This window comes from Dasypus novemcinctus, chromosome 3, assembly GCF_030445035.2.
Source record: "Dasypus novemcinctus isolate mDasNov1 chromosome 3, mDasNov1.1.hap2, whole genome shotgun sequence".
Taxonomy (NCBI): domain Eukaryota; kingdom Metazoa; phylum Chordata; class Mammalia; order Cingulata; family Dasypodidae; genus Dasypus; species Dasypus novemcinctus.
In genome coordinates, this window is record NC_080675.1 from 85,598,573 (window position 1) to 85,619,094 (window position 20,522).

The following is a 20,522-nucleotide window of genomic DNA, read 5'->3' on the forward strand; positions in this document are numbered from 1 at the left end:
TGTGTTTACTAAACAGTAAAAAGGAACACAAGAGAGGGGATGCCCATGATTTAGTAATTTATATATAGGGAAGATAACAACCTTAATGAGCATTGATAACACTCTTCACTTTTAAAATTTAGTCTTTTAAATAATAGCTTATTATGTGTGGCATATATTGTATGATTCTATCTATTCTTGTTTTTCAAAAGATTTTCTCAGGCACCTTGGAAACTAATATAACCCTTGGAAACAAATGTAAGTAGGATATGAGGTATTCAAAGCCCTTAAATAAACACCAAATCATTGATAACATTATACACGGGGTTTTATATAGAAGCAAAACACAGAATATGATGTTGAAATATCAGTGATAAAGGTTCATAGAGAAATGGAATATACAGATGTTCTTGAAGAAAACAAGAGACATGTAGATAAGGACATGCCATATCAAAATTGTGATGTACTGACAGTTCATAAACTACCACATAAGCACACTGGCAAAGCATTAATTAGGAGACTATACAGTTTAACCTTTCTTTGGGGAAACAATTTACAATTTTATCTCTCTTCTTCTACAGCTATTATTTTCTTCCTTACCCTAGCCCAAGCACTGAACCCTTTGAATTTTCTCTCTCTTCTCTTGAATCAGAATCAGCTACCCATGGTTTTTAAAAGGATATGGTAAGAGGATCTGTGATTTAGTTAATGTTCTATATACTTTGAAGAGCATTAGTATTCTAGTCAGGAACTTCCTTTAACGTTAAAGTTTAACTCAGTGCAGCTTAGACTGGTATCTGAAAACTATATGATAATTTTTGATATGATAAATTTGTATTTTTATTTCATTATTATTTTTAAAATGCACTTTCACCACTTATGGAGATAATAATAATATTTTTCTTTTATAAGGAGGAAGTACAATTAAAAGAATTTGATTTTAGATTATTTTAGGTCCAAGTTTTTCAAACAAGAGTCTGTGGACATATTCTTTGGGTCCATCCAGACTGTGGTAGCTTCTTCACTTCCATACAGGAAGAGTCCAAGGGTCAGTCAGGTTCAATGCTGTTTGTTTAGACTTAGGGCATGAGATTTAACAATGTGGATTATCTCTGTAAGAATGGCCCTGAAGGGCTGCTGAGATTTTGTGGTGAAGTTGGGAGGCTAATCCTTTTATGCTACCCTATCAAGTCACTTATTGGCACCTCCACTCCATACAATATAATTTTCCCCATCTAAATGGAATTTATATATTTTCTCCATGTTGACAAATATTGCTTTACTCTAAAGTAATATATTAGTAGATTGAGGAGTCAAATTGCTGAGTTTCTCAAATCAATATAACATAATGTAGATGTTATTTGGAATTGTTTCAAGACTCCATGAGCAGCAACAGAGAACAATAAATTCAGAGAAAGCATATCTTGTGAAGGAGTAGAGGAATAGTATACAAGAGCACTTGATATTCTAGAGCCCACCCTAGTTTACTTGGAGTGTAAGAGAAGTTTATTTCTAATGGTCTCTTTATAGGCTATATTTGAGCATAAATGACTAATTACTTCATTAATACTTGCTGATAATTCACATTGATTATGTGTTAGCACTTTCTTTGACCTTAATACTAACAACATTTGAGAAAGATTATGCTGTAATTTTGAAGGAAATGTAATGGATATGAAAAATATAATAAAGGGACTCTATAAAACATTTGGATAAGTTAGAAAGGGAAGGCAAACTTAAGGGGAAAAGAGAATTAAGAGGAGGGAGTAAAAATTTGAGAGGACTATATAAGGACTTTAAAAAGCCTCTTCTTTTTATTCCCTTTAACTGACCTCTCTTGTAAATGTAGCTTACATAGAACTATAGTAGTCAAAGGGTAGAGTAGATTCTATATTTAAAAAGCACATGAGACTTCAGCTTCCACACACAAGGAGTGACTGGTATGGGACATGCCCTCCTGCTGTAAACAAATAGAAACCAATACAAAAGTTATAAAACACGTCTTCTTAGACATTGGACAATAAGCAGCACTGGACTGAATGAAAGGAAACAAACAAGGGAATAGTAAACTTACCTGAATATTCTGCCTCGAAGGAGGATCAAAACTGCACTGCAGGGAGAAAGAATCCAAGAAGAACCTAATGGTCTGACTGCATTGAGGAGACAGAGATGAGAGATCGATGAGGCCAGGCCAATGGGAATTTGATGGTAGGGGTTCTGGAAATGAGGGACCTATACATCAAAATAACTCCAGAAATCTGCCTGGGGGCCCATTTGAATATTGGATTGAATACCAATCTGTGGGTGTATAGGATGAAATCTCTAAAATAGGATAAATTGCAGCTTTTGGATAGTGACAAATATTCCCCAAAGCTCAAATGGGACTGAGAGACATTAGAGTTCCTATAAAAGATATAGGAAAGATTTTACTGAAAACCTGGGTTATTCCATTGAGCTGGTAGAAGAGTCATACCTTAGTAGTAGGGCTTAATTATCCCTAGAATAAATACACAGTGATATTGAGGAATGATAAAAGAAAACCATGCAAACATTAATAAAAAAATGATTAAAGCAGCTATCTTATTTTGTCACTCAGGATAGGAAATATGACCAGTGTAATTACACATATATTACCAGGGCATCACATAATGAGAATAGGGTGAATTCTCCAAGAAAACATAACAATCCATATGACATATGCACTTGAAAGCAAAGCCTCAAAATACTTGAAGAACAATTAGTAGAACTGAAAGGAAAAAAAATTCACAGGATATTTGAAGATCTCATTACTCTTCCTCAATAACTTATAGAACAACTAGAAAATCATTATTATAGAGAAGATCTGACAAACACTATCAACCAACATGATCTAATAGATATTTATAGAACCCTCCACCAACAACAGTAGAATATACATTCTTATCAAATACACATGAAACATTTTTCAAGAGACATCCTGGGCCATAAATTTAAACAAATTTAAAAGTGTTGAATTTAAACAAAATACATCCTCAGACCTTAACAGAATTAAGCTAGAAATTCAGAACAAAATAAGAAGAAATCATGAAATTGAGAATGGAAAAATAATAAAAACAATCCATGAAAGTAGAAGCTAGCTCATTGAAAAAAATCAATAAATTTAATAAATTTCTCATGAGATGACCAATCAACAGAGAGAAGATGCAAATTACAGCTATCAGGAACTAATAAGGAGACATTGTTACAGATCCTATAGACATTAAAAGAATCATAAAGGAATAATATGAACAACTTTATGCCCACAAATTTGAACATGAATGGAACAAATAGATTCCTTGAAAGACACAAATTGCCAAAGCCCACTCAAGAAGTAATGGAAACCTAAATAGTACTATATCTATTAAGGAAACTGAATATGTAGTTATACACCTTCCCCAAAAAAGCTCAGGACTAAATGGCTTTACTGGAGAATGTTACCAAGTCTTAAAGCAGGAAATAATACCCGTTCTACAAAAACTCTTTCAGAATATAGAAAGTGAGGAAATCTTTCCCAACTCATGTTATGAAGTCAACATTACTCTAATATCAAATGCAAAGACATTCCAAGGAGTTGAAGACAAAATTATAGCCTTTTGCGCAAATTTTCAAGAAAATACTAGCAAATTATATCTAACAACATATAAAAATGAAAATACATGCCAAACAGGTAAAGTTTAGCAACGTTAATGAAAACTACTTTATCATTTGAAACTCAGTCAATGTAGTTCACCATATGGACAGACCTAAAAAAGGAAAAAAGATAATCACTTGATAGATGCAGAAAAAAGCCCTTGACAAAATTCAGTATCCATCCATGATATAAAACTTTACAGGAATAGAAGAGAACTTCTTCAATGTGATAAAGGATAACTACAAAAAAACAACCAAAAACCAAACCAAAACAAAAAAATCACACACACACACACAAACAATTAAAAAAAACCCAGAACACCTGCTTCTAATATCATACTGTAAAACACAGATGACATCTTCCTAAGATTGGAAACAAGGTGACAATATTCATTCTCAGCACTCTTATTTAACATTGTACTGGAAGCAGTGTAGTAAAACAAGAAGTAAAAGCCATACATAGTAGAAAGGAAGAAATACAAGTGTCTCTATTGATGGTTAAAATGATTATCTCTGTACAAAATCTCAACCTAAAGAAAAGCTACTTAAACTAGAATTATTGAGTAAATTGAGGAAGGTTGTAGGATATATGATCAATCATTTCTATGATACATGATCAATCATTTCTATGAAAAATTTGAAATTGGAATTAAAAATGCCACTTATATTAGTACCAAAACCATGAAATATTTAGATATATATATTACAAAATATTTACAAAATCTCTATGCTGGAAAGTAGAAAACATTGATAAAAGAAATAAAACTAGACCTAAATAAATGGAGAAATACACCATGTGTGTGGATTTGAAGACTCAATACTATTAAATTTCTGGAAAACTGATCTATAGATTTATTGCAATTCTACTTTCAATCTCAAAATGGAAAGCAAAGGAACTTGAAAAGCCAAAACATTTGAAAAAGAAGAAAAAAGTTTTGTGGTCTCACATTAATAGATTGCCAGACTTACTATAAAGCTACAATTGTCAAGACACTGTGGTACTGGAGAAATGTTACATGTATAGATCAATGGAACAGAAAGAATATCCAGCAGTAGACCCACACATATATCCATATATCGTCACCTGATTTTTGACAGAGTTGCAAGTCCGCTCAATGGAGAAAGGATAGTCTTTACAACAAATGGTGCTGATATAATTGGATATCAATATGCAAAGGAATGACTCACAATCCGTATTTTTCATCTGATAAAAAATTACCTCAAAGTGATCATAGACACAAATGTAAACCTCTGCAAAATAAAATTTGTAGAAGAAAGCTGTAGTAAATTGAATTATGTACCCCAATTTAGACATGCTCTTTTTAAAAAAAAATTTTATTAAATTGTCTTTTTTTTAAAGATACATAAATCACAAAAAAATGTTACATTAAAAAAAAAAAACCCATCCCCCACCCCCACTCCTCCCACATCAACAGCCTCTTTCATCATTGTGGCACATTCATTGCATTTGGTGAAAACATTTTACAGCACTGCTGCACCACATGGATTATAGTTTACATCGAAGTTTACGTTCTCCCCCAATACATTCAGTGAGTTATGGTAGGATATTTAATGTCCAGCGTCTGTCCCTCCAATATCATTTAGGACAACTCCAAGTCCTGAAAATGCCCCCATTTCATCCCTACCTCCCTTTCCCTGCCCTCAGCAACTACCGTGGCCACTTTCTCCAGATCAATGCGACAGTTTCTTCCGTTACTAGTCACAATAGTTCTATAGTAGGATACCAGTAAATTCACTCTAATCCATATTTTATTCCTCCATCCTGTGGACCCTGGGTTGGTGATGTCTGCTTCACCTGTATATCAAGAGGGGGCTTAGATCCCACATGGTTGATGGATGTGATTCTCTTGTTTAGAGTTGTAGGCACTCTCAGTTCCCTGGTGTGGTGGTTGACCACCTTCACCTCCCTGTTAGCCAACCTGTGCAAGTCCAACAAACCGAAGGGTAGGAGCTGCAACTCTGCTGAGATACAGGGCCCAGCTGGCACATGGCCTGTCCAGAGGTTGAAGTCTCCTGGGTATACGCCAACCCCAGCACCAACCACAGATTCAGTAACTGATCTTAATCTACATGCCTGTTGTGGATGTGAGCCCATTGTAAAGAGGACCACTTGAAGATTTTCTTTTTGGTTAAGGTGTGGTCCAACTGTATGAAGGTGGGTCTTATTCTGGATTCCTGGAAACCTTATGAAGTGCCAGAAGATGAAAATCGCCAGAAAACCTGGAAGAGAAATGGCTGGACATCACCTTGTGAGATGAGGTGGAAATGCAAGCCCAGGAACCCAAAAGATTGCAGCAAGACAGCACCAGAATGCTACAGGCTTTGGAGAAAAGCAAATCTTGCTGATACAGAGATTTTGGATTTCTAGCATTACAACTGAGCCAATAAATTCCTGTTGTAAATCCAAACCATTTGTGATAGCATTAGGGCAAACTAAGACGAAAGCATAGGAGAAAATCTGTGTTACTTTGTGTTATGTAGAGTTTTATTAGCTACTAAATCAAAAGCATGACCAATAAAGAAGTAACTGATAAATTCTAAACTAATAACTTCTGCTCTTCAGAAAACAATGTTAAGATAATTAAAAAACAAGCCAGAAGGAGAAAATATTTGCATATCACATACATGACAAGCAACTTATATCAAGAATATGTAAACTCTCAAAACTCAACAATAAGAAACAAATCAGGTACTTTACCTACATATGTGTATGTGTGTATATGTATATGTTAATTTGTACACATGTGTATACACACATAAATGGTAAATAAGCATATAAAAAGAAGCTGAACACCACTATCCATTAGGGAACTAGAAATTAAAACTATGAGATACCATTACAAACCTATTAGAATGTCTAAAATAAAAAATACTGGCATTACCAAGTGCTGTCAAGAATGCAGACAACTGGAATTCTCATACATTGCTGCTGGGAAGGCAGAATGGTACAGCCAGTTTGAAAACAGTTGGCAGTTTCTTGTCAAGTTAACCAGATACCTTCCATATACCACAGAAAAAGAAAAACTTAATGTTCACCACAAGAACTTTTTACATATGAACACTTATAATAGCTTTATGTGTAATAGCGCATAGCCCCAAACTGGAACTAACTCAAATACCCCTCAACTGAGGAATGGATACATACACTGTGGTGTATCAATACAATACAATACAATACAATGGAAAGATACACAAAAATCAACATGAACAAACTAATGATATGTGAAACGACATGGGTAAATCTCAGATTCATTATGTCAAGTGAAAATAGCCAGACTCAGAATTCTGTACCATGTGGCATTCTTGAAAAAGCAAAATTATAAGGACAGAAGACACGTAAGTGGTTGCCAGGGACTGAGGGTCTGTGGAGAGATTGACTACAAATGAGCGTGGACAAATATTTTTGGGTGATGAAACTTTTATATTTGTTTTACATCTTATCTGTGGTGATGGTGATTTAACTATATACATTCGAGTCACCTCTTATTTTCAAATATGCCCCAAAATACTGAACTTATTGACAAATTGTAATTGGTATGTGTAATGGAACTGCAGTAAAAAGATTCTGATGTGTATGGTATAGGTTGAGGAATGCTATAGATCTTGTGAAAATGCACACTTCCCATCTATTATATTTCTTAATACCTTACTGCCAAGAACTTCTTTGACTCTTATCCCACTCTCCTGTCTTATTCTTTAATTAGGACACCATTTGGTGATGATTGCTCTTGTGAAATGTGATTTCTTCCTTCCTGATTTGGGGTCAAGTCAATTTCAAGTCTGGTATTCACTTTTGTTTTTAATAGTCTAGATTAAAAGTTCTAGATTTAAACTTTGCCGGTTAGCTCAAATTTGTGCCCTGGCATCTATTTATTTATTTTTTGTTTTAAATTTAGGAGGATTTTGACATTTAACTATTGTCGTGTTTGTATTTGCAGTTTCCCGAATGTGGTTTCTATGGAATGTATGATAAGATCCTGCTTTTTCGCCATGACCCTACCTCTGAAAACATCCTTCAGCTGGTGAAAACGGCTAGTGATATCCAGGAAGGTGATCTTATTGAAGTTGTCTTGTCAGGTAGTATACTTTTTTTCTCTATCCATAGATACATGACTGCTATTTAAAGAATTCTTGCACATATGTTTTTAAAGCAACATAAAAAGCATACTTTATTAAACTTTGCCCTGATAGGAGAGTTTTAAGCTTGTCTCTAAGAACTTTCAAAATTAGTTTGGAAGGAAAGCAAAAGAGTTCCCTTGAAATTGACTGATACACATTCAGTATTGTCCCAATCACTTCTCCCAACCTCCTCCCTCCCCCTAACAAAACAACCTCATCACTACCTTGAATCATTTGGACAGCAGCAAAAGCAAACAAAAAGCTCAACATTGAAACTCAGACAAATGGCAAGGCTCTGAACGTGCTGAATGTCTGGCAGCCAAGAAATAAAAGCAGGGCTAGGAAGCCTTTGGCTTTTTAGAATCAAAAGTCCAATAGCTATGAGGTAAGCCAAGATCAAGGAGGAAGCCAGAGCTCAGGAATTAGAGCAGGTCAGAACAGGTCATGTGACACCATCACACTGAAAGCTGAAACATGGCTAAGCAAACTCCATCCCTGAGAAATGGCTGGTTTTCCTTTTGCCAGGTTTTAGGTTTCCTATTGAGTATTTAGAAGTTAGTAATAGGACTGTGCCTATCAGTGCAGAGAATATGCACCTATTTAAATTCAAAAGAGAAAAAAGAGTGCTGGAGATTAGTTGCAGGAGGAATCCATACTATGATGGTTATTAAAATGTGGAGGTATACAGATTTTTGTTTGTTTTTGGTAAAATAGTGTCACTATTGAGAAATCCAGGTTGCATGTGTCCTTTATCCATTCTGGCCTGCTTTTCTTGCTATTACTTTGGCTAAATTCTGGTGAGAAAAATCACCTTTCAAAGGACCTCTATTAGTTTTATTTAGTGATTCTAGACTTTTTTCCCTTAAGCTCTTCAACTTGTTCAGAACTTGGATGCACTGATTATGATCCAGTTTGTCTTTATTTTATCTACTTTGCTTTGATTCGATCCCATTCACTTTGTCTATACTGAATACCTACCATTATGTGGGTTCATGGGGCTACCACACTTTCATTGTGTAAATGTATCCCTTAGAAAAACTTTATTGTTAGGTAAAAAAAAATCATTTTCCTGTTGTATATAGGATTTCCAATTACTAATAAAAATCCAAAAGGCAAAAGCTTTAATGGATTTTATTAATATTTTTGAAAAAGTCACTTGCTTTGACTGGGTTTTCCCTTTTTCACTTTTCTTTGGCTCCTTTGACATTTGCTTTCTGAACCTGACCTCTCAAAACTAGTGCCTACATGAGCTGTTTTCTAAGTTTCCTGTTTCTGAACACTAGGGGCTGTCTGAAATAAATTATTCATGGAAATCAAACACTGGATCTGCTCTCACCATAATTCATATTAAACTCATAGACAGGCTTCTTTGCAAATAATGTAATGTGTTTTTTCCCTGTGGTGTTGTCCAGAAATATATGAGAAATTTTAAAATTGCATTTCTAAATTTAATTTATTTTTTCTTTCCATTTTAATTTTGTTATCCAGTGCTTTATAGTAGTACCAGAGAAATTGAATGCAACCTGTGTGTGGGTGGGGGCAAAAGGGGCTGCATATTTGCATGATATCCTAGCGTCAGTGAGCTAAGCCTGCTCTTCCCACATAGTTCACCTGATGCACCCCTCTAGATTTCCATTTCCATACAAGGAACACCATTCTGCTTTCCCTCCTATCTTTTCAAATCAAGATTCTCATTGTGCTTGGGTGCCACTTCTTTTGCCATCTGCCCTCTCTGATTTATATCTTCTGTCTCCCTAGCCAGAAATGCTGGGAAGTATTTAAGGCCAGCCTCCTTTCTTACCTGCTTTCCCACCACTAGGCTCAGGCATGGCTCCCTAACTCTCATCAACTGCCTAGTTGTTATTTAAAAGAAGCCATGCTGTAACCATCTAATTATTTTGAAGCTGGAACCTTTTAACCCTTTCCTCACCCCACATAGCCCCATTTCTCCAGTGTTATTCAACCCTTAAACTATTCAAGTACATTTAGATCTCAAGACATTGTTGGCAACAGTATTCTCCTAACTCCTGTCCCACACTAATGTTTAGCATTGTGATTTGCTCAATTAATGTTAAACAAATTTTTCTCTTAATCCTGCCCACCCCTCCATCTTTCGGTTGTTTCTTTCTCTTTCTTCTTACCTCTTTCCCCATACCCATTTAGGCCTTGAGTCTGTTGTGATCAAATGCCTGATATTCCTTCCTTCTTCCCCGTCTTCTAGCTTTACTTGCAGTCTGGCTCTCCTGAAGGTGACACGTCATTCCCTTCAGTCTGGGCCGACTTGCCTTTTACCTTCCTACTCTCTTAGTAAAGAGTTGAGTGAAATCGTCCTCTCGTACTTCAGTGCCAGTTCTAGATATTTACTGACATAAGACTGTATTAAAATGTGAGAATATCTGGAAAAATAATTTTGAAGAAGGTTAAATACTCTCCTCTCTTCAGACAACATCAAAAATTTTCTCTTGCTGATGTCATTTTCTATTGAGGCCTTTCATTGTCTCTTAGCTGCTTTGAGAGTTAAATCAAGGTGGTCCTCAAGAGTTTACTGTTTTTCTTTTCCTTACCTTTCTTTCTGAAAAACATGGCTTGTGATACCTAGTACTTTTGGGCCCAGTAAGCCAGGAAAGGATTGCTCACAGGTGGATGAGTGTGTTATGGAGAAGAAAAAAAAAAGAGCTGTGTGGAAGTTCCCCACCACCCCCACCCCACCCCCACTAATGACAGCGCATCTTCATCTGTTAAGCAAAGGAACAGCATTGTGATTGTTGTTAAGGAGTAGGGAAACATTGCAAATGGAAATCTCTCTTACCAAAGCCAAAAACAAGTTTAAGTGTATGGTAGTGAACTGTAAAACAAAGTTTATGGAGTTTATCTGAAGTCTTCTTTGTGATGGGTCTGTATGGAAGCTTGGTAATTTAGCCATTAGAAAGCAAATGGATAACAGGACAGCATTCACAAGATGGAACATGTACTGTTTACGTGTTTATTTTGGGCTTTATCTCTAATAATCATTGGCACTCAGGTGTGCCGTGATAAATGAAGAAGAGATAAAGACTATAAAATTTTCTCAGGTAAATTCACAATTTCAAAATGTGAGAGCAAGATGTTGACTCTCTCCTTTGTCTTTGATTTATGGTAAAAATCCATGTTTTTCTTGCATACTTTTATCCGTTATGTTCTTATCGTAGATTATGCTCTATTATTTCATACCTTTTGCAAAAAGCTGTTTCTATGTATGGTGATTTGTTCACTAAAAAACTGGTGTTATTGCCCAGGCAGAGGTGATGTGGATTTATACTCAGGCAGTTACAGAACAGCCAAAACTGAGAAAGGAAGTCAAGAAATACTTTGGAGGTAAAATTAAAGACACATAATTTTGGATTATGGGTGTAGTTGATGAAGGAGAACGATAAAATGAAGAGAAATCTGAGGAGGGCTACTGTCATCTAAGCGTGATTAAGTATCTGTTTTACCATCCCAAGTCTTGCTTCATACTTTGTCCAATGTACTTGCCAAATGGTTCAGTTGTGCCCTGCGTGGCTGAGAACTGATTTCTTGGCCACGTAGTACCATTAGTCTCCTTTGTGACTTCTTACAAGTCGCATAACTTCTGGGCTTCAGGGTTTTTTGTTTGTCTGTCTGTTTTTTACTGAAGCAAAGAGCTTATGTTGGATAAAGGTGTCATATAGTGCTAATGTTGCATGGATTCTGTTTTCTTCAGTCTTTAAGGAAAGTGGTATGAATAGTGATTGAGTATAATTTCCCAAGTGAGACCATCTGGTTCATATCCTTTCTCCATTCCTTGCTACTTATATACTTGCTATAACATTTTGTTATTCTGTACCCCAGTTTACTCATCTGTAAAATGGGGACAACACTAGGACTTAACTTGTAAAGTTATTACAAAAATTAAAATACATTATGGGGAATGGATGTGGTTCAAGCAGTTGAGTGCCCACTTCCCACACAGAAGGTCCCGGGTCCAGATTCTGGTGCTTTCTAAAGAAAACAATCAAACAGTGAGAAACAATGAGCAGACAATGAGCAAAAAAACAAAAAAGAAAAAGAAAAAAAAAACAGGGAGCGCATGTGGCTCAAGCAGTTGAGCGCCCACCTCCCACTTGGAAGGTCCTGGGTTCTGTTCCCAGTGCCTCCTAAAGAGAAAACAAAGCAGACAATGAGCAAAAAAACAAAACAAAACAAAGCAAACAACAACAAACACAAACACGAGGCAAACAGATGAGAGAGCCATCTCCCGGGGGAGGGGATAGTCATTGTTATTTATATTTAAAAAATACATTGATGCATGTTAAACACTTTGGAGAGATTCTACACCTAGTGACTATTCAATAAATGTTAGCTATTATGATTACGTCCCTCCTAACTCTCTAAATTACCTTTCCTCCTGATGATTATGATTGTTAAACATACGACAAAATCTGACAACTTTGAGAAATATTGAGTTAACAACATTAAAGGAATTCTCTGGACTCTTCAGAACGTCTGTGCATGCTAACGTGAAGCATAGCTCTCCAGAATAACTTCCCAACCACATTTTATCACAGAATATTTTCTTTCCCCTCTGAGCATCTGGTGTGTTGGTGCAGCACAGTCCATGCTGGATTCTGCTCCAGGCCATCCCAAAGGGCCAATGGTCTGAGAGGGGGTATCCAATCTCTCTACAAATAGATCACATTTCTCTCACTGAAGAGAACATTTAGAGCCATATAAAATAGAAGTTATATTCTATCATATAAGAGAAATATTTTTATATATTTTATCTCAATCTTTTGAATTCGTTTGCATAAGTAATTTTGTTTCTCTCACAAGCACTATTGGCATATAAGAAGGCAGATATCAATCATAAAAGCTGTGGAATCCACATTTTAACTTGCTTACGTTCCAGAGCAGTATGGAGTAGTACCAGAGCTTGATTTTGAGTGTTCAGTTCACACCACTTCAACTTCAGTTTAGCCCTTTGAACTTGAACCAGCAAACAGAAATTCATGAGGACATGTTTAAAGAATTCTTATAATTGTTATTTCAGGGAAACACTGATGGCATAGTAAAATCAAAACACCAATGAGCCACAGTATCCATTGACAAGAATTTTATCACAGAACCATTATCCTCTGCTTCCTCAGAAAGAATATATAATATTTAATAAGCATAGTCATGCAACCTGTGAGCATTTTAAGAAAACTCTGGAGGCTTTTATATATAGGGTTACAATATAATATATAAAATGTTAAAGTAACTATGCCTTTCCTTAACCAGGCTTCTACTATATAATTTCACAACTCTGAGCAAAACTGCAATAGTGCCTTGCGTTTAACAGATCCTTATGACAGTGTTTGTCTGTTACTAAGAACTGGACACCATTACATGGCCAAGTTGATGCATTAGCCTAACCATCACACTACTTAAGACATAGGCCAGAAAAAAAATTCATGATAAGAACATTCTAGCAAGAAACAACATTCTTCTATAGAAAGTAGAACTACCTCTTTAAAACAAATTATTGTTCTAAAAAGAATTGTACCAATCATATCCATTTCTTTCAGATATATTAATAACACATTGCTTGCCAGTGTTTTATCCCCCCCAGAAATATAAGTAGACTAGAAAAGCCCTTAGACCAGGGATTCTTGACAAGGGGTCCATGAGCATGAATTGAAATTCAGAGAAATATTATTCTTGTAGGGACATGTTGGAGCAGGCGTGATATATTTATTAAATAATAATGTGGACTTAGGAGTCTGTGGTTTTCACCTGCCTGGCAAGGGGGTCTGTGGAACAAAAAAAGGTTAACTCCTGCCCTAGACTGATATATTAAATCACTACATTATTATTTTACCAAGCATGTACTATTACATAGATAAGTTTTGTTTTTTGTTTTTAAGAAAGTAGTATTAATCATGAAAAGCACCTCCCTAGACCTAATACTGCTTGGGTAATTAATGTTATAAAAGACTTGGCCTTTTATACTTACTTTATATTTCCTTGCAATTGTTCTTGGACTTCTAAATGTCCCAGGCTGAGTGATGCCAATTCCTGCCCGCCCAACTTCAGTTGCCTTTATTTGTGTGGGTGGTTTCGCAACAGTGGAAATTTTAAATGTAAGATTACAGGTCATTTCTCTTTTCTCCTAAGTATGGTTTATGTTAAGTGTGGCTTCAGCATTTCCTTTTTATTGTGGTTAGTATTAATTCTCTTTTTATCCTATCTTTCCAGTAAACCTGGTTTTAGTTCTTTGTCCGACACTATGCCATTTTGAAAAAGAGAATGTTGAAGAATGGGCAGGTTGGAATGTGTGCACAGATATGCCACATTTTCCCACTGGTCACCTGAATGGGGTATGGAAGCTTGGAGCGCTCCTTCCTCACATTGATTGTTGTCTTGGTTCTTTGTCTCTTTGTGGAATAGATTCTCCAGAAAGATATGTCACAACAGCATACAACTTCTCTATTTTTACCCAAGCACCCCTAACGTGAAGGTAGAGTGAACTGATTCTGCCCAGGCTGGATATGGCATGAGGGGAACTCTAAAATGAAAAGTTCTTCGAAGGCTTCTGTTGGCTATGAAAATTGTGTGTACACTTTGTATTCTGCTCCATTATTTATCTCTAACAGTTTAATTTTACATAAATATGACTCTCTTCCATGCTGAACTTTCAGAAATGATCATGATCATGATAAAAGGGTGTACATTATATATATATATATATATATATATATATATATATATAAATTTATGATGTGTTAGGTCCTGTTCTAAGTGCTTTACATATATTAACTCACAGGTATGCATAATATTTTTTGTGGCATATGTCCATATAACTTCAATTTGATGAACAGTGGACTTCCAGTCAAAGGCTTTGGTCTGATTCTAAGTTCTGCTATTTATTTCTTATTATAACATTGCTCAAGTCACCTCACTTCCTTGAGTCATGATCCATCACCTGTAACATGTAATAATAATATCTCCTAGGGACTGGGCTGTAGATTTCATGAGAAAAACTGTACAGCATTACGCAAGTTGCTGGTAAATGTGAAGTCTCCAACCCTCTCATCCTACCTCCTCCCCTTTGGAATACACATTTCATGAAATTGGAACCATCTCCTTTTATGTATGAATCCTTATGACCTGCCATACCACATGCTGTCAGTGCCTCTTTGTTATGTGAATGAATGGATGAATGAATGAATGGACACTTGATTTTATGAAATAAATAAACCCACAAATAAATGAATAACTCAGATGCTGCTGTTCTTCGGAAATTGAGTTTCACTGCTTACCCCTGGATCTCCTGGGCCTCATCTATTACTAATACCATTTTTACAGTCATCTAACTAAACCTTTTTAAAATCTGGACTCTTGCTATGTCCCAATCTTGTCAAAAACTAATTATTGAAACTTTTTAGAAAGTCAGTTACTCTTTCAAAACTGCAGTTTCTTCCATAACATTTCTCATGTAAAATGAGAGCTAACTCATAGAATGCCAATGACTTTTCCTGTCTAGCCCCTATAGTTCTTAGATTGTAAATCACTACGGTCCTGGATTGTGCTCATCAGCATGACCAAGTAAACCAAATTGCTACTCTACTCAGTTCATTCCGTCTGTCAATCAATTTCCCCAACATTGTTCTTTTCTCATCAAATAACCTTCCTATATTTCTAAAATGTATTTAGTAATCACTCCTTTTTATTAGCCCCCAGTACTAATTTCACTTCGCTTCATCAACTTATCCATTGTCTCCTCTTCACCTGGAGGCTCGCCTGTCCATAAATGCATGTGTGCTCATCAGTAGTGACCCTGAAACTGTCCTCAATTTCTGTCCTTACATTTCAGAGTCAAAGGAATAAGGACTGCTATCCTAAGGTGCTGGCTGACCTTTCCTGCTGCACCTCCCCGCTCTCGCCCCCACCCTGGAACTCTGAGGCTTTATCCATCTACCAGAACAGCTGTCTGTGCCTCAGGGTCAGCTGGCAAGACATATAGGAAAAATTGAGTCATATGCTCCAGAAGTAGAGTCTAATTCTCCATAGATCTCTGTCAGTGTACATACCGTGGTTTTCAGGGAAGGACATATGAAGCCTCTTTCTTCACACAGATTTAGCCGAAGGCCTAGTTCTTCACCATCTGGCAACTGGATATCCAGCCAGAAACCATAGTTTCTCCTTTCCTTCTCTTTTCATCTCTTACTTCTCTAATTGAGGACAGAATTCTGTCATCCAGATAAACAGGGAAAGAACACAGCAGCAATGAAAACCACACAAAGGGGACTTTTCTTCTCTATTCTCTAGTAGCTGTGTGACCAAAAGTTCCTTATATTTGCTTTGTAGTGTGGAGGTCAGGAACTGAAAGGATATTGTGTATTAAGAATGCTACATTTTAATGTGAATTGGCTTAAAAAATACATGTAGGTGTCTAATTAATCCACATTTTTAACTAGATTTAACTGTGAATTAGTGGGGGTTTATCTATAAAAATCCCACTCTGAAACGTGAAGATTTGATACATTAGAGGAACCCAAATAGATGAGTCACAGAAACAAACAATATTATTTAAAATGATATGGTCAATAGTAGTATCTTTTATATAGGTTTTCTCTTGACTTGCCTCTATACAGATGTAAAAAATAAATATACAAAGTTTTGGAAATTTACATAGTAACATTCTGAATGCAGTTTTTAAATATTTATCCATATTAATCAATCCAGATCCATATTGATCAAGATTATTTCATGATCTTATATGGGTGGATTCCCCTTTTTACTATGAGGGCATTTTGGAATGACTTTCTCACCTCTTTCTCTACACTGATAATCACCTTAGTAAAGGGGAAAATGAGAACATACACTTTGTTTTCTTATCCAGCCATATATGTAAATGAGTAACAAGAGAGCCTAGAGAAAGAAAGGAAAGGCAGAATTGCATATACCATCAAATCAGTGGAATAAATTATTTGAAGGCTACCTATGTTAACTAAAGCCAACTGGAGATAGGTTACCGAATGGCTATTCCATGTCTTCATGGACATGACTTAGTTTTATTTGACGTGAAAGGTTGGGCTGTACTTGAACAATTGCCAAATATTCCTGTTTTGATGTTCCGTGATTGGTGGGACATAACACTTCAGTTCAGTAACTCATGCCACCATCTGCCCAGCAGTCTCTTTCTGCTGGTCGTTATGTCCTTTATTTGCTTTTAACATGCAATCCATATAAAAATCTCTCATAATCTGCCAAAATTAGAGATGCAGCTGTTTTAAGTCTTAAACAGCAGTAGCACTATTCATTATACCAGTATGGAGAAATAAAATAGAAAGATGTATTTGAAAAGAGCTAAACTACAGCAAAAATACAGCAGATGTATTTGTACCCCCCACTTTTCTAAGTACATTTGAGACATCTATAATCTGTTACCAGTGTGTACTTCAGGATCAAAGTTAAGTCAACACATAAATATGTATAATATCTCCTTTACTTCTTATATATTTAATACAAGATTGGTGATTGGGATCAAAATCTGAATTCCTTTTTTTCTGAAGCAATTTCAGCTTTTCAGTTTCCAGAAAATGAAAAATTTCTGGCTAACCCTGGGTCTCATTTTATTCTATTTTTATGTTACCCAGAAGTTTCTTTGAGGTGTTGATCATTATGTTTTGTTATTCATGAGAACATGATGATGCAGAGCTGTGCAGGGAATTCTCAATGAGACTAAGTATTTTGTCTTCTATTAAAAGAGAAAAAAAAAGATAAGAAAAAGGTCGTTTTCCCTCCCATAATAATCCTGTGATTCTAGGAAAAAAGCATCCCTTGTTTCACTGTGTTTTCCACAATTGGATTGTTTAGGAGTGATAGACAACATACAAAGTAAAGTTCTGATATGGCGCACTCTGCCCACTCTACTCATCTAAAGGCACATTTCTTTATAGTGACTAAACATGCCCATTCTGAAATTCAAGGTGATCATTTGAAATTGGTTTTCTCTATACTTTGCACTTCATTATTCATACGAGTTTAAAGATTTCGGGTAGGTGTTCTTAACAAGGAGTCTGTAAGCTTGAAATGAAATTCAGATAAACATTCTTATGAGGACGCATTGGTGCAGGTATGATATATTTATAAATAATACACAGTATAGTGTGGACTTAGTAAGGGGTCTGTGGTTTATGCCTGACTGGCAAAGGGGTTCATGGAATAGAAAAGGTTAAGAATCTCTGGTTTAGGTGGAATTCATTGGCTGTGTGTTAGTGTTGCTCCCATATAACATCTTTTACCAAATGAATTTCACACATTTAAAAAATGATTTATATTTGTGAGAATTGACCTGACAGAAATTGACCTGACAGAAATTAGGGCATGAAAAGTAATGATCAAGTATGACATACACTTGCTAAAATGGATTTACTTCTCATACATTTAACTTACATCTACAATGAGATTAATGATAGTAAAGTTGAAAGACTGTATGTTACACTTAAAATTCCAAATAGCAGTTAGCTCAGTGCCAGACATATGGTAGTCACTCAGCAAGTACTTGTTTCTGACTGATATTCTTTGCTTGGCAATTTAAGCCTTCATAAATGGATCTCAATTTGAAAAAAAACAAAAACACATATATTAACTCTGTTTTTAAGGAGTTGAAATAATTGGGAAATTTCCAAAATTACAAGACTAAGCACTAGTTTCATTTTGCTTGTAATGGTTTCTAACTACTGATGAAGGGGGAAAAAAATCCATCATTCCACTATCTTATTTACCTCTTTCATTCTATAGTATTTTGTTTCATCTAGTTTTATTACTGTGTTAGTAACCGGTCAATGCAGTGTCTTTGTTATGTCTTTGTAATTTTCAATTTACAAAGTTAAAATTTTATTTTTTTCCTTTACCATAATTGTCAAAGCCCTGCCTGTTTTACACTCTTAGAAGACATTAGACTTCATGGCATTTTATAAAACAATGATTACAATATCTTAATGAAAAATGTTTGCTTAATTCTCATAGCCTTAAGATACTACCTTTTCCACCTAGGAAAAAATATGTAATGTTTATATATTGAGCCAAATAGATTCATCTTGCCCTTCAAGGTCAACAGAAATCTAGGGATTATCTCATGTTTAAATCTCTATTCTTGCTGGTTTTATGCTTTACAAATATTTAGTGCTGAGCAGAGGTATTGGTTTGCCAGGTCTAGTGCCTGAAATCTATTTTTGATCTCCTGGAGTACTTCACATACAGAATGAGCAAGACAAGTGCAAACACTTTTATCTGTGAAAATCAAATTGGCCTTCATAGATGATACCACCCTAAGAAGGGAGTCAGTAGTCAAAATCTTATTTTTTAAAAATAAACGTTTTATATTGGAATAGTTTTAGGTTTACAGAAATGTTGCAATAGTAGTACAGAGAGCTGGTATTTCTTAATGTCATCATCTTATATTGCCATGGTACACTTGTCAAAACTAAGAAATCAGCATCGGTACATTATTTGAACTTACCAGTTTTTCCATTAATGTCCTCTTTTATTCCATGATCCAGTCTAGGAAACCATATTGCATTTGGTTGACGTAATTCCCCAGTTTCCTATTGTCTGTGACAGTTTCTTAGAATTTCCTTGTTTTTGATGACCTTGACAATCTTAAGGAGTACTAGCCAGGTGCCCTGTAGAATGTCCCCCAATTTGAATTTGTCTGATATTTTTCTCATGATTAAACTGGGGGTATGGGTGTTTTGAAAGAATACCATGGAGGTGAAATACCCTTCTCATCCCTTCTATCAGGGCTTCCTTGGTAGCCACATGACATCTCTCATGCCATTCACCTTTACCACTAGACTAAGGTGGAGTTCTCCAGGTCTCTCCACTGCTAAGTTTCTTTTTTTCCCTTTCCCTACTCTGTTCCTTGAAGCGAGTCACTAAGTCATGCCCACTCTCAAGTAGGGGAAGTAGGGGTGGGGTAGGGAGAGTATCTACATATAACTAAAGGGAATTCTTCTGTAAGGAAGATGAGTCACTTCTTCACTTACCTATTCAAAACCCAATTTTAGGTGTTTTGTTTTGTTTTACTAAATTTGATAACATTAGTGTTAGTGCTGATTGTCATAGTAATATTTTTGAGTTTAGCTTTTCTTATTAAACATATATAAAAGAATATATATCCATACATACATGTTTAGCTTTAAGAATAACATACACGTAGTTTTAAGAATAATTGTAAACACATATAAACACCATCATAGACAATCATCCCACTGAAGAATTAGGGCAAAATACTGTAACACTGCACACTGCAAACCCTTTGTGTGCCTTCTTCTGACTCACTTCCTCTTCACTGTCTTAAAATTTGTAATAATCCTCTCCTTGCACTTTCTGTTGTTGTTTTAGATGAGATTTTAAAACTTATACATTGAAATCCTTCTTGTGGATGGTTAAGTAGGTATGATCCTTAGGCAGCAAAAATTGTAAAATATTTGTTTTATGTTTTTCTCCTTTTATTTAGGGAAGTAAATTGCACATCTTCCTTATTACTTACTCATTACTTACAATAATAAAGCATACTCTGTAGTGAATAAGCTAACTCGTTATGAAACTCCTTCACTCCAGAAACTAATCTGCTTCTGAAGCGGGTGCTAATTAGTATGTATAGGAACCTCTTCTACTCAGATTTGAATGTACCATAAACAAAGGAAATATACTTTTAAAAGAATTTTCATGCATTATAGTACAAATTAAAGAAACTCAGCCCATTG

The 20,522-nt window shown here is 35.5% G+C and overlaps 1 protein-coding gene across 2 annotated transcripts in view; it reads left to right on the top strand.

The window, feature by feature from the left end:
• Positions 1 to 20,522, top strand: part of PRKD1 (protein kinase D1) — a 338,427-nt gene that overhangs the window by 183,249 nt on the left and 134,656 nt on the right. For both annotated transcript variants that reach the window (XM_058293627.2, XM_058293628.2), the window contains exon 2: positions 7,587 to 7,725. In XM_058293627.2, coding sequence (XP_058149610.1) covers positions 7,587 to 7,725 — 139 coding nt within the window. The remainder of the gene's footprint in view (positions 1 to 7,586; positions 7,726 to 20,522) is intronic.